The 26,398-nt window shown below is 46.6% G+C and overlaps 1 protein-coding gene across 8 annotated transcripts in view; it reads left to right on the top strand.

Annotated features, from left to right (window-relative positions):
• The window catches only part of FARS2 (phenylalanyl-tRNA synthetase 2, mitochondrial), a 517,158-nt gene extending 492,701 nt beyond the window's left edge, over positions 1–24,457 (top strand). For all 8 annotated transcript variants that reach the window (XM_015135505.3, XM_078000978.1, XM_015135504.3 and 5 more), the window contains one exon: positions 24,166–24,457. In XM_015135505.3, coding sequence (XP_014990991.2) covers positions 24,166–24,304 — 139 coding nt within the window. In that variant the 3' untranslated portion in view covers positions 24,305–24,457. The remainder of the gene's footprint in view (positions 1–24,165) is intronic.
• The last annotated feature ends 1,941 nt before the right edge of the window (positions 24,458–26,398 follow it).

The raw sequence follows: 26,398 nt of genomic DNA, 5'->3' as shown, positions 1-26,398 counted from the left end.
GCCGGCAGATAATTATCCTTTTACACTGCTGAGACCAACCCAAAGCCAGGCAGCCTTTCCACTAGGAGCAGTCAGAGCCTGCCCTCATGAACAAAGACAGTGACATGATGGCCACGTGGTCCTTAGATGGTGCGTGGAAGAGGGGATTTTAAAGAGCGTGCGTCGTGTGTGTGTGCACTGTTCTTCCATACAGAAGGTATCTGCTTTATGTGTTTGACAACGGCAGGTTTTTGTCTGCTTGCCATACATTCATTTGCACTTTGAGTGCAATCCAGACAGCAGCATTCTGTCCCCCTTGTCGTTGAGGTCCTGCCACTCAGAGTCCCCCAGCCAAGCAGGGTGACAGGGTGCTCTTCATGTTTTCAAGCCAAAGTTCTTTGCAAGCAGCATCTCCTTGGGCCCAGGGATTCAGTGAATATTGTCCTGGCCTCCAGGTGGCAGCAGGATTTGGCTGGTGAGATTGGAGGCTGTGTCAGGAGGAAGCAGAGTGGAGAATAGGCAGAGGTGGGGGTGGGGGCTGAGCTTCCTTAGGGCAAGGGTCAGGTCTTATTCTTCCTTGTCGCCTCAGTCAGTGCATGGGACTGTGCACATCACTAACAGTGATCAGTATCAATATCTGCTAATACTGATTAAGCCCTTGCTGTTTGCCAGGCTCAAAGACAAGAGAAGAGAACAAAACTAAGGAGAAAGCTCTGTGCGTGTACAGCTGACAAGTGGAGAAAGGCAGACCATAAAATAAATGGGGAGCATATGTAGGACCTTTAGATTGGGATGGGAGAGCGTGTGCAGTTTTAAATGGGACAGTCAGGGAAGGCTTTGCAGAGATGGTGACAGCTGAGCAAAGACATGCAGGAGCGGGCCAGCTGGAGACTGGGAAGAGCATTCTAGACAGAAGGAGCAGCGGTGGCAAAGGGTATGGCAGCAGCATGCCCCAAGTTTGAGGAACAGGCGGTGGTACCATGGACACCAGCCAAGAGAGGCCACAGCAGTTAGAGCAGGGTCCGTGATGGGCGTCGCAGGAGATAAGGTCAGGAAGAACAGGCGGGAACCAGATCACATGGGCTTGTAGGCATTGAAAGGACGGCCTCTACTCTGGAGGAAGTGGGAAGGCACTAGAAGATTTTCAGGAGGAGGGATGTGATGTGCCTTGTTTTAGCTGCATTGCTTTGGCTGCTGTAAGAAGGCAAGGGTGGAAGCAGGGAGCCCAGTGAGACCATTGCAAACATGTAAACAAGAGATGGTGGTGGTTGGATAGCAGTGATGAGGTGGTCAGAGGTGCTCAGGTGCAGGATATGTTCTGGAGATGGAGACTGTGGGATTTGCTTCTGGGTTAGATGCAGGGTGTGAAGTAAGTGACATCCTGTCCTGTCTGCCATATGCTGTTGGCCTCACCGGCCAACCCCAGTACGATGTGGGAGGGGCTCACACCAGCGATGAGTGCCAGATGGCAGGAGTTGTCGGGCACTGTCTTAGAGGCTGGATGCCACAATGGATGGAGGTGAATGGATGCGTGAGAGGCATGCAGCAGCCCCTGCAGTGAGGATCGGAGGGTTCAGTCACTTGCTGAAACTGTGCATGTAATCTTGAGAGCTGGAAGGACAGGGGGCAGTCACCTGACAGCCTTCACTTCGTTGCTAAATAATCTTTTCCTATTGATTGCTGAAATATATTGAGTTGTCAATATGTTTTTTATATTCCCAAGATGCTTCTCTTTTTAAAATTACTCGATTCAGAGATCAATTGATTTTAAAAATCTATATCCGAAGCCTCCATTTTCTCTGATTCTAAGCTCATTCCTTTCTGAAATATTCTGTTTCATCCTGGATCATTTCTTGAGATCAAGAGTTCATCTGAAATAGCTTTAACAAAAATGTTGCTCAAAATCTGCCTCCAAACCCAGTTCAACCCTCATGCCAAGAAAACTCCCATTGTTACCCCTCTCTCCTTCCCTCACCCCTCCTACCCACTCTCACCCCTCCCCTCAGCTTCCCATCACTATCCCTGCTGTGGGAGCAGGAATTTCTGCTTCCTGAGGCTTGGGCCTTCTCCCCTTCACCCTTTCCCACTGGTACCGGGAGCCCCTTTCTTCGTGGTTGGCCAAGGATGAAAATGACACCTCTCATTTTGAGCAAAAGCTAAAAATAAGTGTGTCTCAGGGACTCATATAGAGTGGAAAAGATGGCATGTTTGGTACAAAGGGCACAGCCAACTTCAATGCAGAAAATGTAAAGAGCAAATAACCTCAAAAGCTTTGGGACTCTCAAGCCTCAAAGCTAATGTGCTTGGCCAGTTTTTTCTCCCCAAGAATGGTGAGGGCCAGGCATGAGTCCAGCCAGCCATCAGGGCCACGGGCAAGAATCAGTGATAAGAGTAAAAACTGATAAAAATAAAGAGCTAACATAGATTATCAGTGTATACCTGACAGTTGCTAAGTGTATTACATCCAGTATATTATTTTGTCCTAATGGCATGGCTGGGGCCAAGAGAGGTTGAGTAACTCGTTCAAAGACACACTTCTAGTCAGTGACAGAGCCTGGAGCAGTCACCAAAAATGAGTTCGTTCAACTGTTCCCAGCCAGTTCTGAATACTTTTCATTCACTCATTCAACCAGCACAAATGAAGTGCTGCCTGTGGGCGAATGCTGTGGATGCTTGCTGCTCTGCTTTCTAAGTCGTGTATGTGAGCCTGCAACTGTATAAGATGGGGGTCTGTTGATGTTTTGAGGGGGACCTGTAAGTGGCATCCCCCTTCCTTTGCTGAGTTCAGATGTCATTAAGAGTACAGACAGGAATCAGGCGAAGATCAAATATTCATTACTGATACGATGAAATGAGAGGCTGCGGCTTGATTTATAGCCCCAGTCAGGCTCCCTAACCTGCCTTCCCTGATGTCATCTCCACTGCAACTCTGAAGAGATAGCCTTGCAAGCCAGAAGATGAGCCGGTCCAAAAGGGGACTGAGCCATGGGCCCCGTCCTCTCCTCCCCTCCCCTCATACTAGCCCTCCCCGAGGGAAGGGTCCAGGTCTGGGAGTGGGAGTAGCCTGTGAGAATGCCTCCAGGAACACGCCGAACGGCTGTGGGGCTCCAGCTGCAGGAGTGCGGCAGGACAACAGAGTGAGGAAGTGGCTGGGGCCAGACAGGCTGGCTAAGCATTTGAAGCAGGGTGTGACATGATCGGATTGATGTTTTTCAAAGGTCTCACCAGCCGTGGTGGGGATTGGAGGAAGGCTGCAGTCAGGGTGGGGAGGACCAGAAACAGAGACCCTGCCGGCGGCCTGGATGGAAGGTGCCAGTGGCAATGGAGGCCAGCCGGGGGCTGCTTTGTCACCTCCTGCTGCCGGCTCCTCCCTGGGACTGGCACTGACCCAGGTGGGGCAGATACAGCTGCTGGTCCTCAAGAACATCAACTGTGCTGTGCTCAGGCCTCAGAGCCTGGCCCGTGCCTTCTGCACTGAAGGCCCCAGTGAAAAGTGTTTGCTCTTCAAGGTTCAGTTTTACCCGAAAACTTCTTCCTCCTGGCATGTTGACAGTGGATGAAGTAAAAAGACCGTAACGAGTTTTATCCTCCCCATACCAAAGCCATAACCTAGGTGTAGTCGTTGGCAGGCTACCAGCCCGACGTCCCCTGGGGAGGAAGGCTTGTCACTAGGGAAGGCATGCATGTTGCTAATGAGAGAAAACGAAGCACTCCAGGTCCACCTCTGTGTGTTGCCTCCACTCACTGCCGCCGTGAAGGTGCTGCAGCTGGCCCAGCGGAGCGGCCCTTGGGAGGCTGAGGATATTGGGCCTGTGGGGAGATACAGGCATTCACCTAGGAAGGAAGTATGTTCATTTGCCATTCACCAGGTATCTGTGGAGCCCTCCTGGGGGCCAAGCATCATGCCAGGTGCTGGGGATGCAAGTGAAAGTGAAGAAAGGCAGAATCCCTGCCCTCTCAGAGTTAGTGGGTCTGGGCTGGGGGAAAAGCCAAGTGTCAGATCATCATGATACGACAGCACGGCAATGCCAGGGGAATTCCTAGAAGAGTGGGGCAGGGAAATCTTTTCCAGGGAGGACCTTCCAAGCAGGGAGGACCTTCCAAGCAGAAACCTGAGGAATGAGCGGGAATTGATGAAATGGAAGGTCAGGGTGGGGCGGGATATAGAGGAAGGGGAAGAACATGCCCTCGCAGGAGTGATGACCGGGCACCCTTCTTTCCTGGGACGCAGACCCAGCCCTGCACCTGATGCACAAACTGGCCTTCAATTCCTACTTGTACCCTTGATCAGACAAGATGGCAGTGGGCTGGACAATGGAGATATTTTCAGGAAGCTTGGTTGAGAAGGAGAGGCAAGAGATAAACAAGATGACCGGAGAGGAGGCCCAGGCAGGAGTGAGTCTCTTTCACATGGGCTAGAGTTCAGCTTCTCTAAGTGCTGGTGGGAGGGAAGAGAAGGGTTCCAGGCGAAAGAGGGGTTGCAGGTAAAGGAGGAAGAAGGGATCATTGGTAGGCAAGGCCCCTGAGAAGTCGAAGGCAGTGGAATGCAGCTCGCCATGGTGGGGTTAGACTCAGGAGGGGACAGAAGAGAAAGAACAGGATTGGTATGAATGCAGGAGGTGGGGGAGTTGTGATTTTGGTGGCCGGACTTTGAAAGCATTTCTCGGTGGCTTCTTATTTCTGCCTGGAAAGAAAGGCTAGAATATTTTAAAAGATGACTATTAACAGGCTCTCTTTCAACTCCCTCACTCATCTCTGATCATCTCTCATGCTCAACCCATTCTTTTAGGATTTCTAAGTCTTTCATCACCATCATTTTGGATATTGTTTTGCTAGACACCCAACTGACTCAAACTAGAACTTGATGCTTCATTTTCCCATGCTAAGGTGAACTTCATAAATATAATAAGTTAGGTGGGTTTTGGGGGGCTGGGCCACAATCCTAACACCATATACTGTTCAATGTTTTTTCTGAGTTGTAGAATGCATTCTAGGCCCAAACTCAGTCTTGTAGATGATACTTTGGAACATAACTCTCTGTAAGGACTCTCCCTCGAGTGATTTTAATTATATTAGGAAATCATGTAAGTTGAACCTCCGCAGTTTGTCAGTCGTAGAAGGAAAGCCAAGAGTAGCCAATGAATGGACTCAGGCTAAGTCTGGGCTTTCCATCTCCTTTTAGTTTATCGGGCAAATGGCATCTTCTAGCCTTGGGTTTAGGTGTTGTTATCCTGGGCACCTGATAGTTGTTGAAATAATACAATTGCATCAATTCTCAGCAAGCAGTAGACACCATTTTCCTACTGGGCAAAAAGCAAGCTTAAGAATGAGCCATTATGTGAACTGCCTTTAACTCTGTCCTCACCCGCATTCATTCTAGTGAGGAATTCTTTAAAAAAGAGTCTGTAAATCTAATTGCAATCATGGATCCTTTCCAAGCTTCTAGAGTAGAATATCTCCTCCCTCTCCATGCCCAACTCCAAAGGAGGCATATGAGTAAATGCTTTTCTGCCCACTAGTGCCAGGGGTGGGCCTAGTGGAAGCCTGTGCTGGCCTGGACCACCCCCCGCCCTGGGCTGTGCACAGGAAGACAGGTCCTCCCCATGCCCTTGTTCCTTGGCTTTGATTCCACACAGTGACCCTGGACATGCCCAGCACTGCCATTCCTCCTTCGTGATAAGCCAGTGAGATCACAAAAAAAGGACTCTCAGTTTCTTCCATTTAAAAATGATTTTTCCACCTCAGTTTGTGCTTGAGTGCCCTGGTAAACATTTCTTTTTAATGGCATAATGACACATTTCTCCCACTTCTCACCTTGTCAGTGCTGGAAGATTAAAAAATCAAAGTCCTCAACCAGCTCTGCCCTGGCCCTTCTTCATGGGGGGTCCTGGGCTGCATCATGTGCCCGGTGGTGGTTTAGTGAGGGGCCAGGCTCACTTCATATCTCTTGTGCAAAGATCCCAAGAAGGGAAAGTAAGTGATTGATACGAAACACTCAAGCTTCCTCCCTACCCTCCTCTTCCAGAAGATGTCATAACCAATACATCAGGGCACCCAGCGCTCTGTGTCTCCCCCGCCCCCATCAGAAATCTGTGCAGAATTAGAGCTAAATCACGGGACATATTTAATTAAAAGACTAATGGCAAATAAGGTTCTGGTGGATGTTGTCTAATTGCGGTCTGGTAGATTTTAATTACTCATGGTGAATTGTGAAAACTAATCCACAGCGTGTCTTTGCACACTCCTGTTCTTTTTAATCACAAAGAAGATGTTCTTAGCTGCCGACAGGATGTGCCTCCTCATCAGCACAGAGCAACTTGATCTTACACGACAGTGACTCAGCAACTTGCCGAATCCAATTAGCAGCTTTGTAGCTACTTACTCAGAATGGCTATAGCAAAGTCTCGCTTCAAACGCCACAAACAGCGAGGTCTCCCAGCCCCTGATCCACTTGTATGCTAACAGCAAGGATCACTGCCAGAGTGGAACGGAACACACGGGTTCTGCGATGAGTTAGAAACATGCTTTCCCCTGGATCCCAGATTTCTGTCTGTCCTCACCAGAGATTGACACAGAAGCACTAGGAAGCTCCTGGAGACTTTTAGAGCTGAGGAGCCAGAGAGAGAGCTTCGTGGTCACCTGGTCCTGATGAAGGGGCTGGGGCCCAGGGGTGGAAGGCAGTTGCTCAGGATTACACAGGTGGGTAAGAAGGCCCACATCACAGGAACCCAAACCTCCTGACACCCCACACCTTGCTCTCCCCAAAATCCCCCCAGGTCTCTCTCCCAGATATGTCTTAGGAAGGGACAGTGTGGTGTCCGGAGAGGACCCTGCTGACTCTGCCCCATTCAGCAGGGTGAAGCGGCAGGTCATGACCCTCCCAGCTCTCAGTTTCCTGGTTGTTCCCGTAAGCGTCATGCTCTGTAAGAGAGTTTGAGAAGTGTATGAGATAGCCATAAGAAATTGCCCAAAACAAGTAGAAACTCTTGTTTTAGGCACCTGAAAGTCCCTTCATTCTTGATTTGAGGACAATGAAGCGGAGAGAGGGTGAGAGAGGAGAGAGAGTGAGAATATGTGTTGTGTGAAAACATTATGAATCAAAGTTACTACTGCAAACTTTGAAGAAAGATGGTGGCCAGAGGGGACTCTACTTTGGACATCAATTTATTTGGTAGGTAATAAAGAAAAAGGGTGCCCTCTTGGACATTTTTCTCTAGGACTCAGAATTTATGTTTAAACCTCTGTTCCAGCTATAGAGCTCTGCTCCACGCCTGCCAACAAGATATTAGATCTCTCTGCAGCTTTCTCCTTGGACACTTGCCTGCATCTGTGAGTTGCTGCTTTTGTCATCGCAATAGACCAGTTTCTGTACCTGGAGGCTAAGGTGAATGAGTGTCTTTTAATGAATCGCAGAAATGATCAGCTGTGGCACGGAGCTGTCAGTAACCCAGCCTCTCTCGCCACCCATCACCTCCCCATGTAACATGCATAGACATTTCATGCCTTTGTCCGCTCTGTTTTGATTTTTCCTATGACGAGAGATTGCTGCAGAGAGTGATTTTTAAAAGACAAAACCAACCAGGATATATCTTCCAGATCAAATATGGTCAGCATAGCCTTTCAGAGAGAGACTCACCAGCCATTGAAACTTCTCATAGTTTTAATGAAAAGTGGCAGTCCAGCACCATGGTGGTGCTGACAGAGGACCTGCCTACATGTCATAGGCAGCTGGTGGGGCTCACAGGCCAGGAATAGTATGAGATTGCCTGTATAGTGTCTAACACACGGCACCAAAATTTTAGTTAACATCAATGCTCTTACTTTTTTCTTTTTAAGTAATGCCAGGGACACATAACTTTTTATTAATCTAAATACATATGTGTGTTTCTCATTAAACAAATTAATTAACAAAGCTTGTAATACTGATAATTATTATAGTAACTGCTATCTTTCATTGAGTATTTATTTTGTTCAAGGCACTGTGTTAGGATCTCATACACGTGTCTATCTGACTTAAAGACGTTGAAACTGAGGATTAGAGGGATTCAGTAACTTGCCACAGTGGAATCACCTAGTATGCACTGAGAGTGGGTCCGTGTGCCTTCAGAGCCTGCGCTCTCAGCCCTTCTGCTGTTTTGCTTCACAGTGTGTTCCAGGGTGTAGTCGGTTCTCTGGGAGGTCTGAGAGACTCATTGTAATGGCCAGGACAGGAAATCAGCTCTCCTGAGCTATTTACTCCAACTTAGGGCAATTCTGCAAAAACCATCTGAGAGTTTCTCTGGAACACTGGGACATCTGAAACCACAGCTTTAAAACAGTCTTACCGGAGAGTAAACTTAGTTTCCATAGGTTGTGATCTGAACCGTCATGTTATTGTTGCTAGCTTCTCACATCCACTTCCTTTTTGAGTTCATTATTCTTTTTCCTGAAATATACCCTTCTTAGGTCTTTCTTCAAAGGTATGTGAGTTGCAGACCTTTTCATTGTGTCTCACTTCATCTGAAAATGTTTTTATTTTGCCATTATTCTAAAATCACAGCTTAGCTGGGTATAATTGATATAGGTTGACACTTTCTTGGTATTATTCCATTTGCTCCTAAACTCTTTGTAGCTACTGACAAAGCTATTTCTTTGTTGTTGCTTTGTAAGTCCTGTTTTTCTTCTCTAGTTATTTCCAAGGTCATGTCTTCATCTTGGGTATTCTGCAGTTTCATTACAATGTGACTAATACTGATTTTTAAAATTTAACCCCATTCAGGACTTATTGTGTTTCCTGAGTCTGAAGAGTTCATTAATTCTGGAAACCTCTCAGTCATTGTCTCTTTAGATATTGCCTCTTTGTTCTCTCTACATTTTTCTAATACTCATATTGTATCCTACGTGTTTCTTAACCTGTTTTATGTTTTCCATTTCTGTCCTTCTCTCTACTGTATTCCAAACAGTTCCTCAGAGTTGTCTTCCAATTTACTCATTCTCCATTCAGCTGTGTCTAATCTGTCATTTAACTCTGCGACACATTTTTAAATTATATTTTCATTTCCATACATTTTTATGTAAGTCTTTTTTTTTATTATACTTTAAGTTCTGGGGTACATGTACAGAATGTGCAGTTTTGTTACGTAGGTATACATGTGCCATGGTGGTTTGCTGCACCCATCAACCTGTCATCTACATTAGGTATTTCTCCTAATGCTATCCTTCCCCTAGCCCCCCAGGCCCCAACAGGCCCTGGTGTGTGATGTTCCCCTCCCTGTGTCCATGTGTTCTCATTGTTCATCTCCCATTTATGAGTGAGAACATGCAGTGTTTAGTTTTCTGTTCTTGTGTTAGTTTGCTGAGAATGATACTTTCCAGCTTCATCCATGTCCCTGCTATTCTTTCTTCATTATGCTCTTTCATGTGGTTCTTTCATGTCTTTAAGCATTTTAAACATTCTTAAATGTTTAAATTCATTTTCAATCATTTAAATACTTTTTAGATTGTTCTTATATCCGAAATCGTTGGGACACTGATCCTTCTGTCTTTTATGTTTAGCACATAATGGGTTATTTCTTCATGTGTTCTGTAATTTGGGGCCTTGAGGTTATGTTCATTGGAGCGTATCCTGAGACAATCCCCTGTGGCCAGCCTTTTCCTCAGTGCTGTTTCTGCATTTTCTTCTGCCAACTCTTCAAGGGTTAGCACCTTCCCAAGACCAGTGTTTTGTTAATTTCTCAGCTTTAGGATCTGAGGTATTGTACACTTTGAACTCTAAATCCACATAAGACACAGACCCAGAATTTTAACTTTCAGGGTAAGCTTCTTCTCCATGTTCTTCACATCCAGATAGAGACAAGATTCCTTTTTGCCAATCTGTGCCAAGGATATGTTTTGTTTTGTTTTGTTTTCCCTAGTCTGCTGTTACATCAAGGGTGGCAACCCTTTAGGATACCCACACCGGGCAGGAATCTCAGTTCCCACTTCTTGGTTCGTGTGGGCCAAAGCCTTCATTCTCAGGTGAAGGTTAAAATCTAAGCTCTAGGTTACAATAATGGATACTGTCTTTGCTCCAGGTAGCTGCAGCATTGGGCACTTACCGCTGTGGTTTGTGTTATTTGCTTTTTGCATCTGGAGATTTTTTTCCCTTGCTTTCTTATTATCTCCTCAGCTACCTACTTTTTTTAGAAAGTCACTGCTCTTACATATGGTATTAGTTCATTCTCACACTGCTATAAAGAACCACCCGAGACTGGGTAATTTATGAAGAAAAGAGGTTTAATTGACCCACAGTTCTGCGGGCTGTACAGGAAGCATGGCCAGGAGGCCTCAGGAAACTTACAATCATGGTGGAAGGGGAAGCAAACATGCCTTACCATGGCAGAGCATGAGAGAGAGAGAGAGCAAGGGGGGAAGCACTACACACTTTCAAACAACCAAATCTCATGAGAACTCACCATCACAAGATCAGCAAGGGAGAAATTTGTTCCCATGATCCAGTCACCTCCCATCAGATCCCTCCCCCAACACTGGGGCTTTACAATTCAACATGAGATTTAAGTGGGGACACAGAGTCAAAAAAAATCATATTAATGTTATTCAGCACATCTAGGTATATGTAGCAGTAGAATCTTTATTTTATCTTATTCTGCATCACTCTAGAACCTTCTAAGTCATACTATCTTATTATAAACTAACTGTCATACATAGGAAAAGTTGTGGTAGAGAAAGAGACAGACATACTCTTTGATCATGTGTTTTAGCAATCTGTCCAAAACGCACTCTGCCCAACCTGTGCTCATTTATTTGCCTAGTAAAAAATTCAACATGAAGCAACGGGGCCTAAAAATGTTTGTCCACATCAATAGCTTCTTCAAGGCATGACAGTGTTTCACAATCCCCCCAAGCCCATAATTGAAGTCTCTTGACATTTTGCCTTTGAAATTAACCCATGGGCAGTCTTATTAAATTCTCCCTAAGCATTCATAATAGACACACTTCAAGTTGAAAAAGTTGATTATGTTTCTCTCCAGTGCACTAGAAATGTAAGCCTGACATCTTTTTTTTTTTTTTTTTTTTTTTTTTTTTTTTTTTTTTTTTTGAAGTAAGACAATACCAAGAATAGAACACTTCTTTTCACAAAGTTTGGAAATGGACAACTGCAACTCAATATGATTTTGAAAGAGTTTATTGACTCTGACTTTTACTTTATTAGTACTTACTTGTTCCAAGTTGCTGACAATGCTTCACTCTCATGGCTTCAATTTTTCCTAACTGAGGGAGTAGTTAGGAGCAAATAGCATCATTTCTGTTTTATTGAGACCTGGAGAGTCCATAGATTTATCCAAGTAGCAAAGATAGCCAGACCTCCAAAAAAACTGTGCACCTGAACCCAACCCAACCCGCTTGCCCCAAGCAAAATTACTTTTTTGTGGAAGTTTATTTTAAGGCTATTCCCTCAAGTTTCATCAAGGGATCAGCCTTATGAAACCTGCTAGTGCTTTGAGGTGGGATATAGCTGAGACGTTGGCCACAAACATCAGACGATGTTTTCTAGCCAGGATTAAGAGCATAGCTTTGGAGGCGGCTGCATGCCTAAATTGGAATCCCACCTCTGTCACCTATTATTTGGGTGCACCTCTGCAATAGGAGGTGACAGTGCCCGCCTCTCAGGATGGCTGTTCCAATCACAGCCAGTGAGATCACATGGGTACAAGGGCTCTAGAAGCTGCATAACTTTATAATTGTTCATTGTCCCTATTGTTGCTGTGGTTACTATTAACAAAATGTCTTCAATTTTACAAATACTGTGTGATGGCAAGACCCAGAGCTTTCTTTAGTTTTATGCATATTTGGAATTTAAAATTTGTTTTCATAAAATTTGTTTTCATATAGAACCTAGGATGAGTTTCCATCAGTTTGTCATGTTAGCTCTTCAGGTGAAGAGGTGGTATGGGATAGTCACGTTTCTCCCTAGAAGGTAAAAATGAATCCACAAGACATGTAGCATAACTGTGATACAGCTATGAAATAGTAAGCACAAACATTCTAGCAACTTCTGAATTCAGACAAGCACTGCACCCTCCATGTGGCCTATGGCGAAGGCCTGTAATGCAGCCAGTTCTTTTTTTTTAAAGAATTTTTATAGGCCCAATAATAAGCCACATCAGGAACCATATCTTGTTACTTTATGGTTATGCCTTCTTTTAACATACATAGAATATTAATCAATTAGATTACTTTCTCTCACCAATTTTGGCTCTAAATGTTGCTGGGCCATTTGCAAAAATGAAGTCTCCCTTTTATGGTGATAAATTTAGTCATTTATAATTATAAAGTGCCTTAAAAACTTATGCACTCTCGATCACACCTTGAGGCAGCTGGAATCCCCACTGTAAAACAGGATGCCTAGGCTTAGAGCCATGAAGGGACTCGCACCAACCCTCTTCTCTTACGAAGAGGAGCTCTAAGCTGAGAATCCAGTGTCTGACCTCCTCAGCCTGTTTGCTGCTTGTCTTGCTGCCTTTATGCTCTGCAGAGCAAGGATTTCTCTCTCCTTGAAAGAATGTGAGGAGAGACACAGGACACACTCATCAGCTCAGTATACGGGGAGCCCGCACTGTCAGAGCATAGAATGGGCTGCCCCACGAGGGATCCAACATAAGGCCTGCCAGAAAGAGCTCAAGCATGGACCAGAAGACCCTGCTGGTGCCTTACCTTTGAGTCTGTGATTTCATGAACATTACTTGTATGATGAATCTTTAATCAGGATATCACTGCTATATTCCAGCCTAGAATATTATAGATGGAGGAGGTGCATCCTGCCAGCCAAATCCCTGTTTTGCCCCTCTTCCCTTCAATCTCTCACTGTTTGTCAAGAGATGATGCAATTAATTAGACCCAGAGTTCCCCTCAAAGGTATTTGCAGAATAACAGTGTCATTGGAAACGTATACAAATTTCTCTTTACCGATGTGTAATTCCTTCATAATTAACTGACACTGAGTCTTAAAGTAATTAACCTATTTCTTCCATTAGTCACTGAAGAAATAAAAGTTTTACAACATAACACAGTCATAGGTAATTCTACTCATGAATAATGGGGGTTGAGGGTGATGCTGCAGTGAACTCCTTGGATAGGTGGCTCTTAATACCATATGGGTGACACGACAATCTCATGTCCTCTGCCTGTCCTTTCTGACCTCCAACTTGTTTATGGTCCGTGCCATTCCTTTAACATCTCAGTGTTTCTCTCTTATTTGCCAGAATGAGACCTGAGGTGAACAGGAGGCTAGCCTCTGTATGCAGTGAAGCCACTCAGAGCAAGGTCATCCCAGCCTCTCAGAGGGGGCTTTTCAGGACCTGATCCTGGGCCCAGTTGTGCCTGTTGCTTGCTTAATGATGGATTTTTGGCTGCGCCTTGTCAAACAGAAATATAAGGCCCTCTTCTGTGACCCCACCCCTCCCTGCAGCATCCCACCCGATTTCTGCACTCCACCCTCTGAAAACGCAGACCAGCTGCTCTCAACTATTTGCTGCTCCTTGGACTGGTCTGTGCAGGCTCACAGTTCTCTCTGTGCCCTCTGCAGAAAGGGCTTTTCCTCTGTACCACTTAACCACGTGCCAAAGTCATGTCCCATCCTTTCATCACCAGGTCACTTGGCGCCAGTCTGTGAAACTGCTCTGATCGCTCCTGGGCAGGGTGAACCACTTTGTGGACTTGCCATGGCCAAAGCCAGCTTCCTACGGTGATTGTACACAGCCTGTCCTCTTTCAGTAGGTCATGCACCCTCTGAAGAGGTCCCCATTGGGCCATTTGTACCTGGAACATATACTCAGCAAATCTTTGTTGAAATGGAAGGCAAAGTAATACAATGAATGCCCCTTGCCACCAGTACCTCTGGTGACGTTTTGCCAACTGGACTGCACTCTCTCTCCACCTGTTAAAATTCTACTTGTGCTTTAACATCTAAACCTAATCTCATCTCCTCTGCCAGTCTTTGCTGACCTCCAAGTTGTCTATGGTCCATGCCATTTATTTAACATTTAGTATTGATAGCTTCATCCTGTTGACTGTCTTTTCAGGTACGAATGTCTTATGGACCCCAAGTGGATTGTAATATAGCCTAATCCTTCTTTCTGTAACTTTGAGATACATGTTCCCCTCACACTACCACTGTGTCATGCACAGAACAGCCACTTCATGAATATTTATCGATCGATCAAGCAGTTCGTTTACCTGTTTGTGTCTCCTGCAGTGTCCACCTCAGCACAGAACAAATCAGTGCTGATCAGTTGCTTGAGCTGGAAACTTAGCATTTCACCTGACATAGGTCTTATCTTCTGTAACCTGACTCAGCCGCCAAAGTGTCGACACGATTGGGAGGCTGCCTTGTAACAGTACACGGTTAAAGTTAGCTCTGTTGACTTTGGCTCTGCAGACTAAGCCAGAGAGAAAAATAAAATCTCTTCCAAATTTTCCACACAAACGAAAAGCACAGGGCTTTGGAAATCTGCGTAAAATGAGACATTTTTTCTTGTTAGAAATGTAAAAAGATGGTTTCGAAGATAATGGAATAGTTGAAAAGAATGTGTTAAATATGGCCCGACTCTGCCATAGCATTATGAGTGGAGGATCTAAAAAAATAAAAAATAAAAGTCATTTGTATACAAGGCAAGATATCTTCGTTGCTAAGCTAATGAAATCATGAAGATGCTCCATCGGGGAGGGCAGAAGCCAGTCACGTGAGACTCATTGCAGCCCCCTGCCGTGTGCACACCAGTGAGCTGTTGCCTGTTTTGTTTTGCTTTTCAATATAATGTGGGTTCCCACCTTGCATTTCTGGTAATAATCACTGGACATCATGTGTTCATGGTTCATCTGTGTCGTAGCCTGTGTCATATCAGTGATCCATCTATACAGACGAGGAGGTTGAAGCTCAGATGATTTGTCTAAGGTCATTCAGGTCTTTCTGTGTGGGCCAAAGTAGAGGGCGCTTTAGCCTTCAGCTACCTGAATGATAATACCAATTGTTAACTGTTAACCTGAACAACACTTAACACTTTACCTATACATTTTTTTCATTCAGTTCCTTCAAAAGCTCTTGTCAGTTCATGATCTATATTCTAGAAGGAGAACCTGGACTAGAAATTAAGAACCAGCCCAGGACTCTGTAACTGAGAAGCGGCAGAGCTAGGCACGTCTGCATCCCAAGCCTCTCCATGAGAGATTCCGTTAGATTTCCCCAGAGCAGTTATTTTCATATACACATGCGCGCAAGGACCAAGGAGCTCGGCCACATCCCCCAGGAGGCGCTTGGCAGAAGACACTCACTGGGAAGTACCAGGAGAAGTCACAGGGAGTGATGGGAATAAAAACCTGGGGGTGTTTTGAAACATCCCTGAGGACTTGGCGAGTATTTGATGTTAAAAAGCATTTCTTGCCTGCAAAACGCGTGTCTCTAAGGAACTCTTACGTTGCCGACGTGTGCTGGCTAGGAGCTGGGCCTGGCGGGGGAGGCCCTCTCTCTCTTTCTCTCTTTCTCTCTTTCTCTCTCTCTCTCTCTCTCTCTCTCTCTCTCTCTCTCTCTGCCTCTGGCCCTGCCTCCATCAAGGCCTGGATTGGAGTTGTCTTTCCCAAGGCAATAACTGTCAGAGGAACCATCTGGACTGGTTTCTTGTGACTGACTCCGAGGAACAGAAATCCCTCGGGGAGGAAATCACAGGCACAGCAGCAGCAGCAGCAGCAGGGAGCGGCAACATTGGTGTTTGCTGGCTGGGAGCTGGGGGAGGCACCACTCAGAACGGCCCCACAGGAGCGTCAGGCCCAGGACAGACCCTTCTGAGAACGAGGAGGAGAACCTCCTCTGGGGAGTGCGTGGATGGTATTTGCGAAATAACAAAGGGAATAGATGGAGGGGCTGAGAAGTGTCCAGAGCATTGTTACTGCTGGAGCCCCGTGGTCTGCACGACGGCTTTCTCAGTGGGCCCTGCCAGGCTGCACTCTGCCCTCATTAGGCCAGCATGCTTCCCACTGGCTCTCATCGCTCGTATCACGGACCCATCCTAGCCTTGCCCTTTCTTCCTGTGCAGGCTCTGGGAATGCTGGATATTGCTTGAGCCTAGGAGTTTGAGATTGGCCTGGGCAACATAGCGAGACCCTGTCTCTACAAAAAATTAACCAGGCGTGGTGGTACATGCCTGTGGTCCCAGCTATTCAGGAGGCTGAGGTGGAAGGATCGCTTAAGCCCAGAAGGTCGAGGCTGCAGTGAGCCGTGATTGTGTCACTGTGCCACTGCACTCCAGCCTGGGTGACAGAGCAAGACCATGTCTCAAATAAATAAATACATAAAAATAAAAGGATCTCTTCTGTCTTCTGAGGTGACTCCTGGGATTCTAGAGCCAGAAGGAGCCTCAGAGCCTGTTTATTCCACCCCTGTCATTGGGGGCGAAAATGAGGCCAGTAGAGGTTAAATGACTCACCCAGACTCACACAGTCATCACGGGAGCCTGGGCTGGCACCCGGGCCTCCTGCCTCCCAGGCCTGTGTCCTCTTCTTGCATTAAGCCCAGAGCAGTTCATTAGGAAAGCCATATAGAGTCATCAGACCCTAAGTCTCATGATCAGAATTTCATCCTCTCTTCCCTTTTGTTTTGTTTTTGTTTTTGTTTTTTGTTTTAAAAAAACATAGGGAAGGTAAAGGGGGAAAATGATTTACTGAGTTTCCAGACCACTTATTTAAATCCTGCCCGATCTGACTTCCACTCCTCACTTCACTGATGCAGCCAAAGCTAACTAATGCATTCGTGCTCCATGGGAAGGAATCTCTTCCCATCCTCAGTCCAAAGTCCAAACCCAGACGAGGGTAAAAGAAACAGAAGAAATACAAGTCCCTCGCCCCCGCAGTTTCATTCCACTCTCCAGTAAGCCACAGGAGTAAAGGAGGAAGATGGGGCGGATGCGTAGGTATTCAGCGCCTACTCTGGGTGGCTGGCTCTGTATTAATACTCTAACATGCCCCCTCATTCAGCCTTCACAAACCCTGGAAAGCAAGTTTTGTTCGCTCACCCTGCAGATGGAGTTATTGAGGCAAGAAGGGTGGTGTAAACTGCCCAGAGTCGCACAGATAGCAAAGGGCAGAGCGGGAATTAGAACCCAGTTTCTCTAGCTGCAAACTCTGGTTCTCCACTCCACCATGCCCATTCAGTTCTGTATTTTCAGGAGAGGCCATGGAACTTGTCCTTACTTCCTCCTCCTCCTCCTCCTGCCATACTGTGCCTCTTGCCCAAGTCCAGCCCCACCCACTAAAGCGTTGCGTGTATTGACCCTCACAGCCATGCACCGTGCCTCTGACGTGGGCAGCTCCAGACTGAGCTTCTGCATCAGAAAAGCAGGAGACAGATGAGGAGTGAGCCGGGGAAACCCAGTGTTTGTTACTCTGAAAATGGAAGCTGCCCCGTGACAGCATCTTCTCTCCTGTTGAGTAATCCCTGCATGAATAGATGGCAGCTGCAGTGACTGCTGGTCGTATGTGATCTATTCTGGGAGGTGGCGAGCGCATCATCCAAGAACATGAAGTCGCTGCTCTGTCACAGATGGAGAAGCAGACTATTGTGGATGTTGCAGGAGCTGGGATTTGGCTGGATCCCCTGGAAAGGTTTTATTTTGAGTTCAGAGCCTGTTTGGTTGCCAGGGTAAACCAAGGGATTGTATGATAGAGGAATTCCAACCCTCGCTAACACTCTGACCCCTTGTGCCAGCTTTCCAGTAAGGCTTGAGAGCCCTGAGCTCTTTGGAAAATCTCCTCTTGGCACACTTTGAACTGGAGAGCAGTGACGCTCTTGGCAGTACTTTTGGTACTTGTTAGTTGTATCACTTAAGTTGATCAGGAAAAAAAAAAAAGCGCTGGGGAGGGACCCCTTTTAAACATTTATAGTTTTGAGAATGCTTCACTGATCCCGCCTTGACTATACTGAGCACCTGGATATCCTTGTCTTTGGTCCAAGGGCTCCGGTAGGAGGCGGCATCAAAATTCGCCATCCGCTCCGTGGTGTGGCATTCTGCTGTCCAACCCAGCTCTCCCATCGGCCCACGCGGGGCTGCCCCTCTGGCCCTGGCTCTCGGCTTCCACACAAGCAGCTACTCTTGTACAGGATGGTAAAGTTAGGTGGCAGTCACACCGGAGCAGGGACCAGGATCCAAGTGAAAGTAAGGTTCAGGATAAGTTTGAGTCATGTCTCCAGCTTCCAGAGCCAGGCTGAATCTCTCAGAAGGGGAGCTGATGGGCGGCAGTGGGAGAGTGGAAGAGGTGGGCCCTGGGCGCAGCATGTACTATGGCATCGTTCATCACCTGCCAATGGCAGGGAGCGTGGGCTGTCTTATATTCTGTTTGCCCCTCTCAAGAGGTAAGCTCCCAGCAGGCAGGATAATCTGAAGCCCTCTGGTGCGCCCTGTAGTGCCGCACTGTACTAGACAAACCGTGCATGTCAGTGTTCTCGGGGAGGTGGGAAAAATCATGTACTGAAGAGCAAATCTCTGGAGAACATGAGGTTCCACGTGGGGTGAGATGTGGCTGACTTCACTGCCAAGCAAGTACCAGCCCCTCCTGCTGTCATGGGCGTACTCGGGGACGGTCCTCTGCTCAGCCGGCGCCTGGGTTGCTGCAGGGCCTCAGCAGGCTGCTGACTCCCGGATGTGAGCTGGTTGCGGGCAGATACTGGATCCCCTTCATGTGCTTATCTGTGTCCAGCTCAGTGACTGGAACATGCTGTTTGTTGAATAACTAAAGGAATCTATGAATAAACTGGTGACAATCAAAGCCCCGGAGGTTCAAACATTCTAAGATTCCTGTACCAAAATCTTTCAAAAATTCAAACTGTATCCAGTGACCAACTCATTTTAGCCAATACCCCAATGCAATGAAATTGTAGCACCAAAAACAATTTTTTTAGAATCTCTCTTCAAACTCCTTATAATGGAATTTGACCTCTCAGACTCAGTCGTGGGCAATCTCGTTTACTTTGCCTATGAGTAGAAGCTGTGAAGTACATAAAAGGGAACTTTTATTTGCCTCTAAAACTCCAGGTAGTCAGCGCAGCCTGTTCTCTCCTTTCGGGGCAGGTTTCTTGTCCTGATGAGTGTACCTGCGTGAGTTGGGAGAGGGCAGTGGCAACCTCGTGGTGCCCACCCTGGCCCCATGCTCTTACCCTTCCTTTCTTACCCTTGCAGCCCTCTCATTTTCCCAGCCAGCTGTCTGGCTTCCCAGGCCACCTCTTAATGCCCCTTTAAGCAGGAAAGACATTAAAGCATCTGTGCCCCAGGCACAGCCCCCCCACTCACAGCCCCCCCACTCACAGTCATTCTTCCTCTCCAGCTGTGCCCTCTGTTGTTGGTGGAAGGGCAGAACCAGAGAGGAGCATGGGCTCATTCCATCTTTTTTTTTAACAGCACAATTAAAAGAAATTACTCTTCTCCATAACTTGCAAACCTTGTCACTTCTTAGAGGACGTTGGGATTAAAGGAAGAGGGTGACAGTTAATAGCTGGGCTCTGAAAGCAGATTTCCTAGTTTTTATTATTTTAATTGAGGAAAAATTTACATAACATTAACCATTTTTTAAAGCATACAATTCAGTGGTGTTTAGTGTAAGAACAGTGTTGTGCAACCATTACCTCTATCTAGTTTCAAACTATGTCATCACCCCAAAGGAAAACCATATCCCTATGAGGCAGTCTCTCCCTACGACCCCTGGTAACCATCAGTCTGCCTTCTATCTCTATAGATTCCCCTTTTCTGGATATCTTCTATAAATGGAATTGTATAATATGTGCTGTATTGCATCTGGCTTTCTTCACTTCCGTTCTTGAGGTTCATCCGCATTCCATCTAGTATCCATCCATGTATCAGTACTTCATTCCTTTTGACGGCTAAATAATATTCCATTGTGTGGATATACCACATTTTGTTAATCCATCCAAAAAAATTGTTTTTTCAGACTGAGTCTCACTCTGTTGCCCAGGCTGGAGTGCAGTGGAACGATCTCCGCTCACTGCAACCTCCACGTCCAGGATTCAAGCGATTCTCGTGCCTCAGCCTCCCAAATAGCTGGAATTCCAGGTGCCCTCCACCACACCTGGCTAATTTTTGTATTTTTAGTAGAGTTGGGGTTTCACCATGTTGGCCAGGCTGGTCTCGAACTCCTGACCTCAAGTGATCCACCTGTCTCGGCCTCCCAAAGTGCTGAGATTACAGGCGTGAGCCACCGTGCCCGGCCAATCCATACAGATATTAATGGACATTTTCATCTTTTGGCAGTTGTCAATAATACTGCTATGAACGTTCTTGGACAGGTTTTTGTTTCAACACATGCTGTCAATTCTCTAGGATATATTCCTAGGAGTAGGATTGCTGGATTATGTGGTAATTCTGTGTTTAACTTTTTGACGAACCACCATACTGTGGCTTGTACATTCCCACCAGATTGCTTAGCTTTGAATCCAGCCCTGCCACTTTCTTATTAGCTCTGTGAGCATCGGTAAGTTACTTATGCTCTTTGTGCCTCAGTTTCCTCATCGGTATAATGGGTCAGTAATGCTGTTTACTTAATGAGGTTGTGATACTTAAAAGAGGTGGTGTACGTGAATGCCTCAGAACAGTACCTGGTATACAAAACTGTTGCATAAATGTTTGCTGGTGCTGCTGCCGCTGTTACTGAGAGACAGTGTAGGTCACGGCAGATGGAAGACTGAAAAGCTTTTGGTCTAAAAGAGACTGCATTGGGTGATGTAAAAGAACCAGCAGAGGTAGAGTCCAGACACTTGGGGTTGATTGCTGAGGACATCTTTCACTTGAGGAATCAGTTTTCTTACCTGTTCACTGATGAGCTCCAAGAATCTTCAGCTCCATGTGCCTGTGGCTTTCCTGGGGAGACTCTTCAAGAATGAGAGACTGGGGTCCTCCACCCCGACCACTTGCCAGCTCCATTCTCTCAGCTCTCCAACATGACAAAGGAAGACAGGAGTATATCCTGTCATCTGAAAGCTACACACAGAAGTTTCTGGAAAATAAAAGGAAGCCTTCTCTGTCATCATTCATGTTAGGAAAAGGCAAATCTGGTTGCTTTTCACTTGATTCTATTGAATTCAACAGAATCACCATACAAACATTCTGCTAAATAGTATTTCTCTCATATCTATGTATTATGAGAATTTATCTCATAATCCACGTATTTATGAATCATTTACACCTAACTCATCAAAATGCTCTGTATAAGCTATTTGAATCCCAAGAATCCTTATAGAGACCTTTTTCTGAGTGCATAGAAATAGGAAAACAGATTTTTTCCCATCCATCTTCAATTGGCAATAACTTTTAGAGGTGCCGTATTACCAGCTCTTCTGCTGGGAGGAACCAGAGTGAACCAGTGAAAAAATACAATGTGATAACAGTTGCCACAATGATACCTTCACCTCACACCCAATTAGCACTTTATAATTTACAGAGCCCTGTCAATTTCTAAACAGGCCCTGATTTCTCCATACCTTCTCCAATACTTGTTATTTTCCTTTTGTTTTTAAAATGGGCATCCTAATGGGCCTGAAGTGGTATCTCATGGCGGTTTTGATTTGCATTTCCCTGATGGCTGAAGTTGAACATTTTTTCATGTGCTTGTTGGCCATTTGTTTATCTTTGCAGAAATGTCTATTCAAATCTTTTGTGCTTTTTTTACTGTGTTGTTGGCTATTTTATTGTTGAGTTGTAAGAGTTCTTTGTATGTTCTGGATACAAATCCCTTATCAGGTATAGGACTTGCAAATATCTTCTCCCATTCTGTGTGTTCCTTTTTCACCTTCTTGATGCCTTGAATTAAGAAAATGTCTAATTTTTATGAATTCCAAGCTTATCTTTTTTTTTTATTTTTTCACCTGTGCTTTTGGTGTCATCTAAGGAGGTTTTGTCTATGCGGTCATGAAGATTTACTCATCTGTTTTCTTCTAAGGATGATATAGTTTCAGCTCTTGTATTGAGATATATAATATATTTTGAGTTAGTCTGTGTGTGTTGTGTGAGGTAGGGATTCAACTTCATTCTTTTGCATGTAGATATCCCGTTGTCTCAGTACCAGTTGTTGAAAAGACATTCCCCCCTTGAATGGTCTTGGTGCCCTTGTCAAAAAACAAGTAACTGTAAATGGAACAATTGTAGTTTGAATGGAATGGGTCAGCACTTGGTGGCAGCCAGGGTCTTGGCTATGTGGTTTCATAAGCTCCCACTCCTGAAGAGCCTCTGTTTTCCTCTCAGAGCCAGGTTTTATGTCACGCTGCATTTTGGTGTCTGAAAGGCTTAGGTGGGCATGGTACCTGGAGTACTCTTGTTAGGAGCAGAGAGTGAGGAGAAAAGACAACTCTACTTTGTGGGAGGTCCTTGGGGCACTTTGAGCAGCAGTGCCTCCCCCAGCAGTCAGGGTCCCCACCCCAGAGGAATGTCCACAGAGCGGAGCCATTGGCCTGAGCTGGACTGAAAAAGAAGGAGCCAGGTGGGGAGAGGATTTGATTTCTCCCTTGGTCTAAAGCAGGCAGCTGACACTGGGTGAGGGAATGGGGCAGGCCTCCATGTGCTATCGGGAATCCCCAGGAAGTCCCTAAAGAAAACTTCCTCCCCCAGCCCAGCTTGCCTATCGCAGCCCCTCAGTGGTAACTTCCTCCTGTGGCTTGATCCAAATGGGGGCTGCATACTTGGCTGAAATGCACATAACCCTGTGAGGCACAGTGTAGCAGCTTATCCTCCCTGAAAGTGGAAGGACAAAAGCATGACAAAGATGACCAAGCCAGAGCGGGGGAGAGGGGAGGAGACACTGGAAGGGGAGGTGAAGGGGCAGACTAGGGAGACCAGGACCAAGGCAGACTCTCACGCACCAGGCATATTCTGCCCAGCCAAGGGCTCTGGCATTCAGATGAGGGAGAGGGAGAGGAAAGAGGAGAGAACCCAGTGAGAGCAATCCATGAAGCGTCGGGAGGCCCCTGGAAGCAAAGGCTCTGGACTCAGGTGGCATCAATGGGACTACCAGTTTCTCGTGATTATGTGGGAGTGGCCCAGGTGCCAGCTCCACCAGAAGCCCATTTGTTCAAGACCCTGGTACTACTGAAGGCCCAGCCCTGTCTCACCTGCCAGAAAGCACATGGCGTCTCCCTGACTAGGCTAAGGGCTGGTTGACGGCATCATGAAAGGAATCTGCCTGGGAGCCCTCACTTTGTTTCCGTTTCCTCCCCTAAGGCCAAGAAGGGATTAGGTTTCCTCTGTTGTTGTTGTTGTTGTTGTTGTTGTTGTTGCTGCTGCTGCTGCTGCTGATGGGAAAAGAGGAATTTGTGTGGCTCTGAAGTTGACCAGGTCCCCTTATTGTATAGAAGAGAAATGTGAGCATTCAGAGATGGTGAGATGTCAGACACCCAGCCACACAGCCAGTGAGAGGCAGGCTGGGGACAGGGCCAGGCCTGCTAGTTCATGGTCCAGGGGTCTTTCTCATGAGATCAACTGACCAGTGTGTCTTAGCACCTGCCATGCAAATAGAAGGCCCTACTGCTGTCCTCTCCACGTATTCCAGAATTACTCAGCTGCCCCATGCAAGCCAAGTCAACACCTATGTCGTAAAGGAGAGACTAAAGTAATTGTCTACACAGCACATACATGGCATATATGGCCTGTATGCTTCCTGGACTGCCAACAGGGGTGCTGAGAGAGAGAGTCCCTCAGCCTTGCCTCAAGCCTTGCTGATACTGCGATGTGCCTCACAAACACAGTTACCTTCCATGACATGAAGGAGGCACACTTGGGTTGACCCCTGACCCTGTCTGCTTGTTAGAATCACGTGGGGAACCTGGGACAGGCTTAGAAGCCCAGGTCCCACCTCCCACCTGCTGAATCCAAATCTCCGGAGTGTGGCCTAGGAAATCAAATTTGTCAGCGTCCTTCCCAGGGGACTTTGATACATCCAGTCCAGTGGAAACCAGCAGCCTCCTTTAGTCAAGTTAATGTTTCCCTGACTATCACCTTCTCCCCCTGTAAAAGATGCAGATTATTAGCAGTAAGTGGTACCTGGATCCCAACCTCAGTTCTCCACTGCAGTTGGGGAGATCTGGCCAGGGCAAGCCACACTGCTCCTTCAGGCACAGCCTCGTTCATCCCGCACTCACCTGTGTTCTCTTCTTCTCTATAGGACGCACAAGACCAGCCACTGCTACCGCATCACCTACCGCCACATGGAACGGACTTTGTCCCAGAGAGAGGTCAGGCACATCCACCAGGCCTTGCAGGAGGCTGTAGTCCAGCGGTTGGGCGTGGAGGGCAGGTTCTGATGTCACCACTTCACCCAGGCTGCAGCCCTCTTGGGGTTCCAGGATTTGCTGAAAGAGAAAAAGATATGGTTTGTGAACTGGGGCATCAATCATCTTTTGATAAATGGATCAGTCTTAGGACTTTCACAAAATAAAAGATCACTCCTGAAAAGCTGTTGATATAGCATTTGTCTTTTATTTGGGGAAAGAGGGAAGGTCTTTTCCTATTCCTTTTAGAAGTGCTCTGCCCACTGGCGTTGGTGCTCAGTATGGTTAATTGGTCCCTGGGTTCCATTAAGCACCAGGCATGATTTCTTGCCTGACAGGCTCTTCCACCCGTGTAATGAGTGAAGCCACACAGAGGGACATCAGAGATTCCAGATACAATACAGGAAGCTTTTTGAATCAGCTTCCATTCCTTCCTCCCTTCTCTTCTTTTTCAGTTTTGCAAAGGGCAGGCTTCAAAGAGGGCACTAATGAAATGCCAGCGCTCCCCTTGAATGTGAAGGGAGTTGCATCTTTGAGCCAGGGCAGGATATCTATTTGCTTTTCATAAACCCATGGCTTGGAGTCAGGCCTCTGGCCCCAGGACTTGGGCTTAGCTGCCTTTCACTGCACTGGAGAGGAAGGAAAAGGGCGAGAGCTGCCCGAGTCTTGGAGGCACAGGTCCTCAAACTCCCTTCAAGTTTTCCCAGCAGGCAGCCTCCACTTCCAGAAGGCGACCTTTAAGGAAGAATATGGGGCTTTGATGTCCCCCCCTTTCCATCCCAGGCACTTTGTAGTCTGCCTGCCTCATTCATGACCAGTTTTCATAATCAGCTTCCATCCCTGGCATGATGCTAGAGGCTGATGGAGGGCTGCAAGCGCCGGGATAAATATTTGATGAGGAGTGGCCATTATCAGCTAGCGGCATGGGGGTAGGCAGCTGCTTTCCTAAGGGAAGGAACAGCTTTAATGTCATCTTACCATGTGATTAATTTGGACTCTTCCCTTGGATTTTTAAGGGAATTGAGGAAGCCATACCCCAAGTCCCACAGCCAATCCTGGAACCAAACCGCTGTCTGGGGTTTTAGGGCCTACAGGTACAATTCCCCAAGTGACTGGGTCTGAGTGGGAAGGCACAATGTGACAGTGATTTCCTCTTCCGTGACATTTGCCAGCAGGCCATTTCTGATTCGGCCTTAGGCTGCACTTCCAGATGTCCCTTCATCCCCGTGACTGATTAGGCGTTTATTAATGTTCTTAAAGAAAGCAAACTAGGTATATAAAATGCAAAACCACGATGCTGCCCTGTGGCCCAGAATCTGAGCGATATTTGTCAAATACAGTCACACGTCACCTATGGACAGCGAAACATTCTGAGAAATGTGTCATAGGTGATTTTGTCATTGTGTAAACACCGTGGAATGTACTCATACAAACCTAAACAGTAGAGCATACTACACCCCTAGGCTACATGGCATCATCGCCTATTGCTAGAGGCTGCAGGCGAGAGGCTCCAGACCTGCACAGTATGTGGTATGGTTTGGATCTGTGTCCCTACCCAAATCTCATGATTACATGTAAGCCCCAGTGTTGGAGGAGGGGCCTGCTGGGAGGTGGTTAGATCATGGAGATCAGCTCCTCGTGAATGGTTTAGCACCATACGCTTGGTGCTGTTCTCATGAGGGTGAGTTCTCATGAGATCAGGCTGCTTAAAAATGCATAGTCTCTCCCTCCCCACAATCCTCTTGGTCCTGCTCCTGCCATGTGAGATGCCTGCTCCCGCTTTGCCTTCCGCCATGAGTAAAGGCTCCCCGAGGCCTCCCCGGAAGCAGAGGCCTCTGTGCTTCCGGTGCAGCCTGCGGAACTGTGAGCCGGTTAAGCCTCTTTTCTCTAGAAATTGCCCAGTCTCATGTATTTCTTTATAGCAATGCAAGAACAGAGTAACACAGCATGTTACTGTGCTGAATACTGTAGGCACTTGTAACAAATGTTATTTGTGTTTCTAAACTGAAAAGTTATAGCAACAAGTACTGTATTATCACTGTCCCCTGCGCCATCTGTTGTTGACTGAAACATTGTTACGTGACGTTATATTTGCGCCAAACCCTATACTAAGGTCCTGGGGTAGGG

Source organism: Macaca mulatta, chromosome 4, assembly GCF_049350105.2.
Source record: "Macaca mulatta isolate MMU2019108-1 chromosome 4, T2T-MMU8v2.0, whole genome shotgun sequence".
Lineage (NCBI taxonomy): Eukaryota > Metazoa > Chordata > Mammalia > Primates > Cercopithecidae > Macaca > Macaca mulatta.
This window is presented reverse-complemented; position numbering and strand designations above follow the sequence as displayed.